This window comes from Pinus tabuliformis, chromosome J (genome assembly GCF_031772625.1).
Source record: "Pinus tabuliformis cultivar Carrire ecotype Pingquan chromosome J, CPIR1, whole genome shotgun sequence".
Taxonomy (NCBI): Eukaryota; Viridiplantae; Streptophyta; class Pinopsida; order Pinales; family Pinaceae; genus Pinus; species Pinus tabuliformis.
The window spans coordinates 914,072,884-914,089,076 of record NC_142295.1 but is presented as its reverse complement, the minus strand read 5'-3'; the positions used below and the strand labels follow the sequence as shown (position 1 = coordinate 914,089,076).

General features: G+C 38.5%; 1 protein-coding gene across 1 annotated transcript in view; it reads left to right on the top strand.

Annotated features, from left to right (window-relative positions):
* Nucleotides 1-10,708, top strand: part of LOC149229719 (uncharacterized) — a 43,259-nt gene extending 32,551 nt beyond the window's left edge. The window contains exons 3-4 of the mRNA XM_089381113.1: nucleotides 9,417-9,633; nucleotides 9,799-10,708. Of these exons, the coding sequence (XP_089237239.1) occupies nucleotides 9,417-9,633; nucleotides 9,799-10,708 (1,127 nt within the window). The remainder of the gene's footprint in view (nucleotides 1-9,416; nucleotides 9,634-9,798) is intronic.
* Nucleotides 10,709-16,193: the final 5,485 nt, after the last annotated feature.

Here is a 16,193-nt window from a genome sequence, read left to right as displayed (position 1 = left end):
AGGTGGAACATTGAAAGTTTAAAAGGGCACTTTGGTTGTTATGAATGCAGAGAAGATTTAAAACCTTTATAGACTCAAAGGAAGTCGTTAGATCAATGAGGCAGCGACTATATCTCAGGATGCATGAGAAGTTACTTGCCTATGGCTTCAACGACTGGGTCACATGAGTGAGAAGGGCCTTCAAGTACTAATGAATCATAAATTACTTCCTAATTTGAAATCTTTGAATTTGAAATTTTGCAAGCATTATGTATATGGAAAACAACTTGGACATGAATTTAAAGTTGGTATTCATAACAGAAAAGGAATGTTGGATTATATTCATTTTGATCTTTGGGGACCATCTCCTAGAGTGACTTATGGAGGTGCATCATATTTTGTAACATTTATTGATGACTACTCCAGAAAAGTTTGGGTTTACATGTTAAAAAAAATGGATGTACTTACCATTTTTAAACAATTTAAAGTTATGGTGGAAAACAAAATAGGCAAAACAATTAAATATTTAAGAACTGACAATGGCGGTGAATTTACTTCCTTATAATTTGAAAGGTATTGGAAGGATGGAGGGATTATTAGACAAAGAAATTGTTGTCCATACTCCTCAACAGAATGTCGTTGTTAAATGTATGAATGAGACTCTTATCGAAAGGTATTGGAGTGTGATCATCAATGTTATCCTACAATAATAACTGTGGGCAGAAGTAGTGACCATTTCTCGTTATTTGGTAAACATATCACCTTCAATTGTTAACTGTAAAATTATTGAAGAAGTTTAGTTGGGTCAATTTTGTGATTATTCAAACTTTTAAAAAATTATTTTTCGAATATCAAGTTTACATGTACACAAAAAATGTGCTATGTAGATTATGGCTTCTTGCCACTAGGGTTTCCCTAGTTGTCGAAGGTTTTCTTGCAGATCTTGAGAAAGTTTCAAGCGTGTTTGGATGGTTTCATCAAAGATGCATGGATGGATGTGTTGGGTAGTGACTCCGCTGCTTTGAGATCACGTAGCTCCACTCGTTTATGTTATCAATTATGTCTTCTCTTTGTTGGATCATTTTGTTCAATATTTCATGGAGGAGGAGGAGGAAGCATTCAGAGACCTAGTGTAGGCTCAAAAACCTCAGCGTACTTCTTCTTCCCCCCAAAAAAATAGTTAATAAATTAGTCGCAATCCCTACGGTGGATCTCTCTCCTTCGAATCCATGCAAGCAATCCTTGGCTCTCTCAGAAAAAGCGTTGGTAGACAAGTTTATGGGCTTGTGGCCGAATCCAAAAGAATTTGAATCCCGGATTACATAACAATGGACCCTCGAGATACAAGTTCAAGTAACTTTCTTTGCATTTGGAAGGGGCTTCTGTGTCTTTTTGTTTCCCAATAAAATGGAAAGAGATTTTATTTTCAGATTAGGTTTTCATTTCAAGGAGTCTAAATTCTTGCAGATCTCGAGAAAGTTTCAAGCGTGTTTGGATGGTTTCATCAAAGATGCATGGATGGATGTGTTTGGTAGTGACTCAACTGCTTTGAGATCACGTAGCTCCACTCGTTTATGTTATCAATTGTGTCTTCTCTTTGTTGGATCATTTTGTTCAATATGTCATGGAGGAGGAGGAGGAAGCATTCAGAGACCTAGTGTAGGCTCAAAAACCTCAGCGTACTTCTTCTTCCCCCAAAAAAATAGTTAATAAATTAGTCGCAATTCCTGCGGTGGATCTCTCTCCTTCGAATCCATGAAAGCAATCCTTGGCTCTCTCAGAAAAAGCGTTGGTAGACAAGTTTATGGGCTTGTGGCCGAATCCAAAAGAATTTGAATCCCGGATTACATAACAATGGACCCTCGAGATACAGGTTCAAGTAACTTTCTTTGCAGTTGGAAGGGGCTTCTATGTCTTTTTGTTTCCCAATAAAATGGAAAGATATTTTATTTTCATATTAGGTTTGCATTTCAAGGGGTCTAAAGGCCTCTTTCTCACTCCACGGATTCTTGATTCAATCCAGATTATGAGATCTTTGTCGTGTCTCTGTGGGTTTGACTACCACACCTTCCTCTTCATCTTTGGAGGCCTAATGCACTAAAATACATTGGGAACAAGTTGGGTTGTTATCTAGATAAATTATAATCAAAAGGAGGTCAATTTTCTTGTGACTACATTTGTGTTGAGGTAAACGTCAATGAAGCTTTATCAAAATCCCTAAAGATAAATCTTGGAGAATGGAGCCATATTCAAGAATTTGACTATGAGCACAATGGTTTCAAATCCATCTTCTATCATTATCACAGCAACTTTGCCAAAAATTCCCCCTAGGGAAAAAAGATGAGTAGGCCCAAGCCCCTGTTTCTAAAGAGGCAATTTTCCAACCATCACAAAAGTGAACAAGGAATCAATAGAACAAGGTTTTACCCCCAACTAAATCTACGAAAGTGGATTCAATTCTAGAAACTTCCTTCAACGAAAACTCTTTGAGGCTCTTCAAGATCTAAAACAATAAAATGATACCCATATGGATGAATCCCAAAATGAGGATCAAGGAAACACAAAAGTGTCGGTGTAAAATGAAGAGCAAAACCCTTCATGAGTCGGCCCTCCTTGTCTAGAGTTGAATTTTGTGAAAATAGCATTGGAATTGATGCAAAATCATGCATGGGAGACAACGCAGAAAAATCATTCTCCTCGAATGCAGTGGAACCACCTCTCACAAGAGGCAGGAAATCTAATAAAGAAAAGCAAGAACGTGAAATAGATTCTGGTTTGTCTTCAGGATCCCAACTTCGTGTGGGTTCCCTACCCCAGAAGCCTCCTAAATAACTCAATGTATTATTTTTGCATTCTCTTATGCTTGCAATTCATAGGAATTTATTCTTATAAACATGTAGAAAGACTCAATTGTAGTACATGTGGAAAATATTGGGATCTATCTCCTATGAATGTAGTCATTATATCAAATGAAGATCTCGTAGAAACATGGTAATGTATTGAATTCCCTGTGTATTTGTTGTGACCGAGCACATATTTAATAAATTCACTTCTCATTTATGTAAAACAAAAATCGTTATGATGTCTATGCTTTTATTCCAAAGAATAATTGTTCCTTATGTGAAAGCATACAGGTTGTGGGATCCTTTTGTGAACAAGATAATCATTAGTAGAGGCGTAATATTTGATAAGTATTATCTTCTAAAAAAAGACGTTGAAAAAGTTGAATAAGAACAGGTAGCACAAGATTAGTAAATTCAGTTGGAGATTCAGCCATTTTTGGAAAATCAGAAGCAAGAAGCTTCTAAAGAAAAAGATGGAGAAGAGATAAAGGAATGTGTAGAAGTTTAGAAACCATTCATTCTTAGGTGGTCTATAAGGGAAAGAAAAGCTCCAAAGAGGTATGAATATTATGCTTCATCTATTGCCCTAGTCACTGAGGATGGGGAACCTTCTTGTTATCATGAGGCAATGAATGATGTGGATAGTGAAAAATGGAAGAAGGCTATAGATGAGGAAATGGATTCCTTGGCCAGGACCAAAACCTAGGACCTTGTAGAACTTCTTAAAGGTAGAAGTGTTGTTGATGGGGCTTCGAATGGAAGAGAGATGTTGATGGAAATATTGAAAGATATAAAGCGAGGTTGGTAGTAAAAGGGTATTCTCATGCAAAAGGTATTGACTTTCAAGAGATTTTTTTGCCAGTTGTAAAACTTGTTTCTATTCATATTGTGTTAGCACTAACTGCATTATTTGACCTTTAGTTAGAGTAGTTAAATGTTAAAAAAAATGTTCATGTAGATTTGGATGATGAGATCTATATGGAACAACCAAAAGGTTTTGTACAAGATCACAGCAAGAGATTAGTTTGCAAGCTCAAGAAATTATTATATGGCCTAGGACAATCACTAGGAAATGGTACAAGAAGTTTGATTCCTTCATGGTGAGCCATAACTTTACTAGAAGTGAATATGGCTATTGTGTACTTCAAAATTTTTAATGGTATATTCATTATCTTGGTTTTGTGCGTTGACGATATGCTTGTTACAAGAAAAAGCACGTAAGAGATCAATAGGTTAAAGGCTTAGCTTGCTAGGAAATTCAATATGAAGGATCTTGGAGCTACAAAATAGATCTTGGGCATGGAAATACATAGAGAACAAAGTTACCAACTTAACGATAACTTTAATGAGTTCTTGTTTTTTTAGAGGTTGCAAAAAATCATGATTTTCGTGTCAATTTTGATAAGTGTTGATGTAGCATCAACCTTTTTTAGCACATTTTTACTTTAAATTTTCTTATGTACTAAGTATGCACATTTTTTTTTAATTAGTGATTTTCATGTCAATTTTGAAAAGTGTTGATGCAGCGTCAACCCCATTTCTTGAGGGGCTTATTCTTGACACTTTAAATTTTCTTATGTATTAAGTATGGACTTTTTTTTAAAATGTTCGTGATTTTCATGTTGATTTTGAAAAGTGTTGACGAAGCGTCAGCCATTTCTTTTGGGGGGGCATATTTTTGACACTTTAAATTTTCTTATGTCTTAAGTATGCACCTTTTTTTTTAAATGTTGGTTATTAAATCATTTTTCAAGTCATCTTCTTCTTCTTCTTTGTTTTTCTTCCTGAGATATTTGTTTTGGAAGGGTTTTTCAAGTTTGTGGCTTTTGTTTTTCTTTGCAATGTTTTTTTTGTAATGAAATTTTCAATTTTTTTGCGAAGTTTAAAAAAAACAATAAAATTAATATATTTTTTATATATTTATGTATCATTAATTAATACTTTGATACACATAAAATAATTGTCACTAAAAAAATAATAACTTTAAACACTTGAAAAAATAATACACATTTTGCATCTAGATATAATTTTAAAAAATACACATTTCTGAACCTTTTTGCTAAAAATAACATGTCAAACAAAGGTTTTTTATGGAAAAAATTAAACAAAAAAGGTTGAAAAAATACCAAATTTTATGAAATTTTCATGAATTTTATGTCCATAGATGATAGCATTCAAAGGCTTTTTTACAAAAACAACGAATCGCATAAAATTTTAAATAAAAATAATAATAAAACTTTAAAAACAAATAAAATAAAAACAACTTTAACTAAGAAAAAAATAAAAAATAAAAAGTTGTTAAAAATATTTGTTATGGAAGGAGCTCCGAAACCCTTGCGGCGGTTAGGGTCTCCCCTAGCTGTTCAATCTTTGCTTCGCTTGTGTGGATTTTCTGCAGATCTCTTCTTCAAATCATTCAATGGTGAATCCTTATGATTCAACGAAAAAGACTATTTATTTTGTAGGTATGGTTGTTGGTCAAGCTAACTCTTCTTTGGTTTTGTACAACTCTGTGCTAAAATTTGGTTATGGCCTTTTGGTGATTCAAGAAATTCATTCCATTAACATTCTTGTGGATCAGGAATCTGTGTTGTGAAAAATATTTTTCGGAGAATGGATTGGTTTGTAGGTTTAATTGGTATTGGTCGCAATTTACTGATCTACACAAATGGATCTCTAAGTCTTGGAAGCCCCTTTTGACAGAGGAACTAAACATTTACCCTATGGCTTTGGGTTTTTTTGATGTGTTTTTTGATAATATATAGGACAAGAAGGCCATATGTAAAGTTGGGCCATGGTTTTGGGGTAGTGTTAGTCTCTTCATGCAGCGGCCCTATACTCCCACTTTTGATCTCGTAACGGCATCAATCTCCACATCCCCAGTTTGGGTAAGGCTTTTCAACCTTCCCTTGCATTTCTAGAATCTTACATCACTTTCCTCCAATGGGAACGCACTGGGAAGTCTTTATCGTCGTTGTTCTAAAAAAAAAAAATCATAAGACTACTTATGCCTGCATTTTTGTGGAGATTGAATTCAACATGGGTTTTCCCATGGAGATTAATTGACGGCTCCAAACTGTTTTTGGTTCCAAAAGCTCGACTATGAGAATATTTCATTTCAATGTAGAGCATGCTATGAAATAAGGCATGTAATTAAAAATTGCCACAAACGTTCTCAGAGTAGCAAAGACCAGAAAAAACCCCGAAGTCCCAAATGGTGGGAAGGAGTGCAAGGTGATCATTATACGGCATACAAAGCAGAAGACATTTAGGACAAAAAAAGAACCAAAAGCCAAGAAGGAAGCAGATACAGCCAAAGAAATCGCATCTGCGGTAACAAAATCTAAGGAGGATAAGTCATAGGCCAATGTAGATCCCTCAATTGTCAATAAGGATTTCCCAGACACATCATTAGTGGAAAAGAAACAATCCCTTGTGAAAACATGTCTCCTCCAGAAACCACAAGGAATCATGTTGGAAAGCCATCTTTTTGGCAGTTCAAGAAGAAGAGGTCCTCTCCACATGTAAATGGTTATTGCCATGAATCCAATTGTTTTAATATAAATGTTAAAATGAAAACAAACAAATTTAATTTCAAAAACAAAATCCATTTAAAACAAAATTTTGTGTGTATATATATATAAATATTAAAAAATTATTTAAAAAAAAATCAATAAATTAAAAATAATAATAATTATATATATATATATATATATATATATATATTAAAATTGGAAATAATAAACAAATTAAAAAAGAAATAACTCAACATGTAAATGGTTCTTGCCATGAATCCAATTGTTTTAATATAAATGTTAAAATGAAAAAAAACAAAATTAATTTCAAAAAAAAAATTGTATATATATATAATTAAACAATTATTTTTAAAAAAATGAATAAAATAAAAATAATAATAATTAAAAAAAAAACATTATTAAAAATTGAAATAATAATAATTGATTAAGATATGTTGCTTTTTTTTCTTAATATTTAATATAATTAAATATTAGAATTAATGGAAACATTGAATTCGCAACAAGATTGGAGCGCGCGCGCGGAGCAAAGGTGACCGACTCGGCGAGCTTCTGCATGTTGCACCATCGCCATGGCCCCAGGAGGGGGCCCCGAGCTCAACCCTCCTCTTCCTCCCAAGCTAACGACGTTTCGGAAGTTGGTAGTTGCATGCAATAAACGCCTAGCAAATGAAAACCAACAGAAGTTTGTCAAAATAATGGAAACCATCCCCACAGTTGCCCTGCCGACTGAAGAACCTTGTAGATCGGCTTTGAACCTAGCAGAACGAGGGCTCATTGGGCAGTTCACTTGGCTATGGCCCTCGCCTAAACCTCTTGATGATTGGGTGCAAAGGAACTAGCGACCTCTTGTTAAAGAAGGAATCAAAATCCATTTAGTTGGCAAAGGCTTCTTCGTGTTCGTATTTGAATCGATAGAGGATAGGAATCTCATATTCAGAAATGGCCTGTATTTCATGGGCCCTCAAGGTTTGTACCTGAACCAATGGACCCCAGATTTTGATCCGACTAAGGATGTTCCCTTGGTTGTCCTTGTCTAAGTACGTCTGCTTCATTTACCTCTGCACTATTGGAACCCAAATCCCTAGAAATCATAGGCAATAAGCTCGACAAATACATAGATCGTGCAGAAAGGAGGGATTAGTACTCTTGCGTGAGAATTTTTGTAGAAGTCAACCTGGAGGAAGGCCTCCCTGAAGTTATAAATCTCACGGTGGCTGATTGGTCTCACATTCAAATGTTATACTACGAGAAACTCCTGTTTAAATGCCGGCATTGCCATGGCTACAGGAACTTTTCCAGGCATTGTAAAAAGAAAGCAGAGGAGGAGGTCGAGAACTCGAAAGGAGAACAATGAACTCAGGTCCAAAAATCAGCATAAGCTAAACAGAACAACAGAACCAAAGGGAAAGGAGTGCCCACAGGGAGCGGTGCTTCACCCATGGTATAAGGGGAGGGGAGCACAAGCCCTCCAAAAGCAGACATATCTAGCAATCCCTTTGAAATACTCAGCACACCAGAAGAACTCCTAGCTCCAGCAGACGAAGAGGCTGAACAGCAGCCCATTACTATGGAAGAAGATAAAATATCATAGGAAACAGGCCCTCTTCAAGCCAGACCTCCAAGAGGTGCCTCTAACCCCTCATCCTATTCAGAGATGACAAGGAAAAAGTCTCTAGAGATTTCTGGATCCTTCGAAGATGAGACAACCGAGAGGCCTTCGAAAAGAGTTGGGAGGAAATCTCATAGAGAGGCAAGGGAAAAAGAGGCTGAGAGACAAAAAAATGCAAGGCAGGCAGCCCACGATTGAGATGTCCATCGGCAGAAATACTAGAACGAGGCCTCCCAAGGGAGGGTCTGCTCCCCCCTCTGCTAGTAAATAATGCAATTAGTCTCTTGGAATTACAGAGGCCTGGGGAATCCCTTAAAAGCTAAAGTTGTGAAGAACCTTTTGAAATCATAATCCCCCGATATCCTCATGCTCCAAGAGACTAAAATAGAAGAGGATGCTCTTCTTGATCTCAGCAAAGTAAAATCAAAAACAAAAGTCAGAAAAGCAGTAAGTGCAAGGGGTACATGTGGTGGGCTTGCCACCCTCTAGGAGGAAGACAAATTTCAACTTGAGAGCTCCTTCCAAACGCGACACTAGATCTATACTGAACTCCGACACCTTGCAAGTAAGATCACCTTCGCACTCTTTAATCTGTATGTCCTTGTCCTCTATGCAGAAAAGAAATATTGTTGGCAAACCCTGTCCAATTTTCTAGACGCTTACTCCCCCAAGAATATAATTCTAGCAGGAGACTACAATCTAATCTTTGACCCAAAGGAAAAAAGAGGAGGAATCAGCAGCAGGGACCACTTCCTTCCCTTCATGGAAGACCTAATTCAACAATGGGACTTACTAGATTTTAAGCCAAAAAAAGGGCTCTACACTTGGTCAAATAACAGAGCTGGGGTGGAGCATATATCAGCCTGTTTGGACAGATTTTTACTTCATAGCACCTTCCTCTCCGAAAAGAAGATTATCTCCACTAAAATTCTACCAAAGTTGACATCTGATCATAAACCCATTCTTTTGTTGTTCGAAGAAGAGGAAAAACTGGGGCCCATCCCCTTTCGGTTCAGCCCTCTCTCGTCAGACAAGGAAGGATTTATGGACACAATCATGAAGGCTTGGTCCATCCCTGTTCTTGGATTTCCCAGCTATGTGTGGGAACAAAAACTAAAGGCCACCAAAACAGCCTTGAAAGAATGGATAAAAAAGCCCTTAGACTCCCCCACTAGGCTTAGAAAGAAGAACATCAAGCAGCTGCTCGATTTGCAATTGGACATGGAGCTGCAAGACATTACCTGTTCAGAAAATTAGAATGAGAAAGAAGCCCAACTCAGCGCTCTTCGATCATTCAGAGTAGAGGAAGAATCCTTGAGGCTCAAATCTCGTAATCTCTGGCTTGTGTCTGGAGACAAAAAATTTCTTTCTTCCATAAGCAAATTCGAACTCATCTTTCTAGAAATCACATTGCTAAAATCACCTCCCTGGATGGGGTTGTCCTCAAAGGCACAACTCTGTTAAAAGAGGCTGCAACCTCTCATTTCCAGCAGCTGTACAAAGAAGAAGGTGTGGACGATGATGAGGAATCATCAGACTTCCTCACCCACGTTCCAAGAATGGTAAACGAGGAGGATAACTCAAGACTCCTGAAGCCCTTCACTGAAGATGAAATCAGCAATGTCATCTGGAAGATGGAACCAGACAAAGCTCCAGGACCCGATGGGTTCTCCATTCATTTTTATAGAATTTGTTGGGACATCATCAAGGTTGATCTGTTTCGAATTATCAAAGGCTTCCTCCAAAAGGCCAAAGTGGGAGGAAGCAAAAATTCCACTTTCCTAGCGCTAATCCCAAAATAAGTGAACCCGGTGGCTTTTGATCGTTTTAGGCCAACTTCATTATGCAATGCGTCCTACAAAATTCTCTCCAAACTACTTGCGAATAGAATAAATTCGTTGCTGGAAAAACTCATCTCTCCCAACCAAGGTGGGTTTGTTAAAGGCAGGCATATCCTGGACAATGTGATCCTGGTGCAGGAAATCATTCATTCCAGCCACCAACGCCAAGAGCAAGGCATGCTCATTAAGCTGGACATGGTGAACGCCTTTGATCGAGTAAGGCATTCTTTCCTCCTCCAAGTTCTTTCCGCTTTTGGTTTCAGCTCTGATTTTATAAAATTGATTAAAGCATGTATAGGAGAGCCATGGATAGCCCCTTTAGTAAATGGCAAGTCGGCTAACTATTTCAAAGCCTCGAGGGGCATAAGGCAAGGTTGCCCACTGTCCCCCTTCCTGTACATTTTGATGGCAGATTCCCTAAGCCGAAAGTTGACAGTAGAAAAGTTAAATGGGACACTTCTAAGCATCAAGGCGATAAAAGGAACAAACCCAATCAACCATGCCTTGTTCGCAGATGACTCTCTTCTTATGGTAGGTGCCTCCATTAAAATTGCAAGGGCTTTTAATGATGTTAATCAAATATTTTGCAGAGTTTCCAGAGCTCTATTCAATAGGAGGAAAAGCGCAGTGTATGGTTGGGCGGTAGATCAGCAAACTATTCTTCGGATTTCTCAAGCCCTGGGCTTCGCCTCTTGGGACAAATTCAAGTACTTAGGCTTGCCTTTAACTTTGGGAACCCGCAAGGCCCCTCATTGGATGGAAATTATCAGCAAAATTAAGGCAAAAATGACTACTTGGGGCAGCCAGTGGCTTACCACAGCCGAGAAGCTTATCCTTGTAAATATCTTCTCTCCTCCCTTCCAATCTATTAGGGTTCATTTCTTTTGGCTCCAAAAATGATCACCGAATAGCTTTCTAAGCTGATTCGAAATTTCTTGTGGCAAGGAGGAAAGGGGAATCAAAAAAAAATCACCTAGTAAGTTGGGACATTGTGAAAAAACCACTATCAAAAGGCGGTCTTCAAGTAAGAGACCCTGGCTTGGCTAATCTCGCCTTGGGAGGAAAGATTCTCTGGAAAATATTCTCAAATCATCAACATCCTATAATTCAAGTTCTCATTAAAAAGTATTTGCATGGGCTCTCAATAAACAATATGGATGAAGGAGCCTCCTGCAAAGGAACCACTCTATGGAATCTATGCAAACGAGGCTGGGAGTTCTTTAAAGATCACCTCTATAGAATTCCTAGAAACGGGAAAAGAATCGGGTTATGGGAGGACAAGATCATGGGCCTCCAACCCCTCAAATTCGCCCCTGAATTCGCAGATCTGCGTGACTGGCTCACTCAACATGGCATCGACAAGCTGGCAGATATTTCTTCATGGGACTCCGGTGGGAATTGGATCGCTTGGGCTTTCCATCGCCTCCCAAATAGGCTGCATCCTCAACACCACCTCTTCCTAGCTGCGATCTCGGGTCTGGCTCCTGTGCACCTCCATTCAAGGGACAACTGGGGTTGGGGGAAGACCGGTGCTTACACAGCATTGCAGGGCTTTACAGCTCTCCAAGAACATCATCTGCAAATCCACTCTCCTTCGCTTTGGCAGCATGTATGGGACCCCTTTGGCCTCCGAAAGATAAACTTATTCTGCTGGATTCTAATGCACAGAAGGGTCCTCACAGGAGATAACTTAGCGAAACGTGGAATTATCAGACCCCATAGATGCCCTCTTTGTTGCTCGGCTCAAGAAACTCTTGAACATTTGTTCATTGATTCCCCTTCACTCAAGAAGTATGGACGCAGGCAATGCACGGGCTCAATGCTCAAACCCCAGCACAACTCTTAGTAGTTAATCGATTTGCCTCCTGGAAAGGGCGCTCCCCTCACGCATTGAAGAGAAAATCTACGTGGGCCAAAATCTGGTATGCAATACCAAAATTCATTCGCTAGGAAGTGTGGTTAGCAAGGAATGAAGCCATTTTCAAAAATAGATTGCGTTCTCCCACTGTAGTGGTTGCCAAAGCCAAAGAATTGTTGTTGGAAACTATCAAGAATCGACCTCATAAGCCAGACAATGTGCTCCTCCCTGAAGAGATCAGCTAGCTTGGTGAGTCTCTGAGGCATGCCAGTAATAAAAAGAACCCCTCTAAGCCTTGCTCCAATCTAGAGTGGCGGCTCTAAACCTCTAAATTGTATTTCAAAAGTTGTGGAAGAAACAGGGCTAAGTTACGATATTCTTCGACGGAGCCTCCAAATGAAACCAAAGGATATCAGGAGCAGGGGGGTGTAATCTACTCCTCGGACGGGCATAATAAAGACAGTTTCAATTAGGGCCTAGGACAGATCACTAACAACGAGGCAGAAATCCTAGTACTGCTCAAAGCATGCCAGCTTACTTAGGGGAACGGAGAAAAAAACCTTCAAGTCTTCAGGGATTTGGAAATCCTAATAACAATCTTAAACACAAGTGATCATCTCAATAATCCAGCGCTCAACAAGACCCTACATAGACTTAGGAAAGTGCTACAGAACTTCACTACCAATTCATTCTACCACATCCTCTGAAATCTAAACAAAGAAGCGAACATAACGGCAAACATGGGATGTATCTTAGCCCAAGGAGATCTTTCAAAGAATGATGAATCATCAGTATGGCACCCTATTCCATAAGAGAGAAGTTTCCAAGTTGTGCAAGAACAGGGCAATTGTTAGAAAAATTATATATGACAGAGAAATGCAAGACATATAATATGCGAAAAAACACAAACACATAAAACCAGAGAGACACAGATATACTTGGTTCACCAGTTTGGGCTACGTCCACCCCGAACAGCTAGTCCTTCCCTTCTATTATCCAGCAAAATGAAGAGACACAACCTACAACAGATCCACTGTAATATCCTCTGTTTTCTCTCATAGTCTCACCTCTCTGTTTCTCGCTCTAAAAATACACACATATTCCACAGCCTCAATACAATACCCTCATACAAAGAGAGGGGTTGCTTTCTAGAGCAAAAAACCCTAAACTAAACATAAATTCTACTATCAAATCATCCGCCTAATGAACGGCCCAGATTGACTAGAAATTACTATACTTTTACAAGGCAATTTTACATATGTTTTTAGCTTCGGGGGCGTTGCCCCCGAAACCCCCGCCAGGGGACCGCTAGCGCCGAACCCCCTAGCCGGGGGGGATTAGCCCCCCCCCGGGCCCCTGTGGGGGGGGGGGGGGGGGCAAGTCCCCCCCGCACTCCCCTACATGGAGGGTTGTACAATCTTCCTGGTGTATACATCCGGCTGAAACAAATACCTCTAAATAATCATGCTCCACACCCAACAATCTCCCACTTGGAGAATGATTGTAGCAACTCCACCGCTGCTTCATTTGCTGGACAATGACTCCTATTTTGACCTGGCTATTTCTCATCTTCATCGTCATCCTTGAAGACCAATTGGAACTGAGCATATTCTCAGTTTCTCCCTGGTTACAACTTTTGTTAGCATATCTGCAGGATTCTGGCTAGTGTGTACCTTTTCCAGCTTCAACTCTCCATGTTCCAATACTGATCGTATGAAATGGTACTTGAGATGTATGTGTCTGGTCCTGGAATAAAATGTTGAGTTCTTTGCAAGATGAATGGCACTTTGGCTATCACTATATAATGTGCCCATATCATGTTTCTTACCCAATTCATCCATAAACCTTTGTAACCAAATCATTTCTTTACTAGCCTCTGTAACAGCAACATACTCTGCTTCTGTTGTTAAAAATGCAACAACACTTTGGATTTTTGAAACCCAACTGACAGTTGTTCCACCTCCAGTAAATACATATCCTGTAGTGCTTCTCTTGTTATCTTTGTCACCTGCCATATCTGCATCAACATATACCTGTAGAGAAATGTTTGAACCACCAAAGCATAATGCTTGATTTGTGGTACTTCTCAAATATTTGAGAATCCATTTCACTACCATCCAATGTTCTTTTCCTGGATTGTTCATGTACCTGCTTACAACTCCCACTGCATGTGCAATATCAAGCCTTGTGCAGACCATTGCATACATTATGCTTCCAACTGCTAATGCATATGGAACTTTAGACATATAATCCATGTCTTCATGGGTCTTTGGGCACATCTTCTTACTAAGTTTGAAATGGCTAGCAAAAGGTGTACTAACTGGGTTTGCATTGTGCATATTAAATCTTTTCAAAACCTTTTGTATGTACTTATTCTGAGACAATGTTAATTTGTGATTTTTCTTGTCTTTAGTTATTCTCATACCAAGGATTTGTTTTGCAGCTCCCAAATCCTTCATTGCAAATGAATTTGCCAATTTTCTTTTGAGAACATTTATTTCCTGCCTATTAGACCCTGCAACAAACATTTCATCTACATACAATAACAATATAATATAGTTGCCATCATTTTATTTTTTCAGATGAACACAATGATCAGAGTGACATCTAATATAACCTTGTTGATACATAAACTTGTCAAATTTTAGATACCACTGCCTTGGAGCCTGTTTTAAGCCATACAAGCTCTTCTTCAACCTGCACACTAGTTTCTCCTTCCCTTTTACCTCATATCCTTATGGTTGTTGCATATATATCTCTTCCTCCAAATCCCCATGGAAAAACGCTGTCTTTATATCTAACTGCTCAAGATGCAAATTTTCAACTGCTACTAGACCAAAATAGTTCTGATTGAAGTCATTTTAACAACAGGAGAAAATATTCCATCAAAATCAATACCTTTCTTCTGTGCAAACCCCTTCACACAAGTCTAGCTTTGTACCTCTGTTTTCCTCCATCTTCTTTCTTCAACCTATAAACCCATTTATTCTGCGATGTAGTTTTACCTGCGGGCAACCTGACTAAGTCCCAAGTCTGGTTATGCATTAAGGAGTCCATCTCTTCTTCCATGGCTAGCTCTCACTTCTTTCTGCTTTCAACCTGCATTGCTTCTTCATAACATTCGGGTTCACCAGAATCAATCAACAATAAATAATATAATGAAGGAGAGTATCATTCAGGGGATATACTTATCTTGGTACGTCTTCTAACACCACTTTCAGGTGTTTGGAGTGCATGTTGTTGTTGTGGTGGTCGCTGTTGTGGTGGTTGTTGTGGTTGTGGGTGTTGATTATTATTATTTTCAGGCACCTTTACTTTTTCAGTGATCCCATGAAGAATTGTGTATTCCTTGTTTTCTTTTCCCTGTTTCTTTTCCTGCAACTGATTCTTATACAAGACCTTTTCATTGAATATTACATCTCTGCTCCTAATGATTTTTTGATTTTCATAATCATATAAACGATAACCAAAATCATTAACACCATATCCAATAAAAGTACATTTCTTTGATTTTGCCTCAAGCTTTGTTCTATTTTCTTTATTAATATGGACAAAGGCCTCACAACCAAAAGGCTTTAAAAATGAGTAGTTTACCTTTTTACTTGTCCATGCTTCCTCTGAAATACCACCATCCAGGGAACTTGAAGGCCCTCTGTTTATTAGATAAACAGCAGTATCTATGGCATCTGCCCAAAATTGTAAAGGCAATCCTGCATGCAATCTCATGCACCTTGCATGCTCCATGATTGTTCTGTTCATCCTTTCTGACACACCATTTTCTTGTGGTGTTCTTGGAACTATCTTCTCTCTGTGAATTCCATGCTCTGAATAGTACCTATCAAACTCTTTGCTGCAATATTCACCTCCATTGTCTGATCTAAGACACTTCAACCTTTTTCCTGTCTCATTTTCAACCAAAGTTTTCCATTTCTTAAAAGTATCAAATACATCAAATTTATTCTAAATACAATAAATCCAATTTTTTTTAGTTACATCATCAATAAAAGTAACATAATAACGAGAGCCACCGAAAGATGATACCTGAGCAGGTCCCCATACATCTGTATGCACAAGCTCTAATTTTTCGCTCTTCTTTTCTTTCCCAACTTTGAAAAATCTGACTCTCTTCTGTTTTCCATAAATGCAATTCTCACAGAAGTCCAAATCAACATTCTTCAAACCCAGCAACAAATTCCTTAAGTGAAGAATCTTCATCCCCTTCTCACTCATGTGTCCGAGCCTATGATGCCATAATGCTGCATCTGCTCCTTTGGAAGTTAAAGCATTAAAAGAGTTAGAAATACCATTGCATAAATACAATGTACCAACCTTTTCGCCTTTTGTTACTACTAGGGCTCTTTTGGTGACCTTCCAAGCTTTATCTGTGAAAGTTGTCACACAACCTTCACTGCCTAACTGCCCTGTTGAAATCAGAGTTTTCTTCAGACCTGGAACATGCCTTACCTCCTTTAGTAGCCATTGGTTTCCATTCTATTGTTTTACAAGAACCTTACCCATTCCGATAAT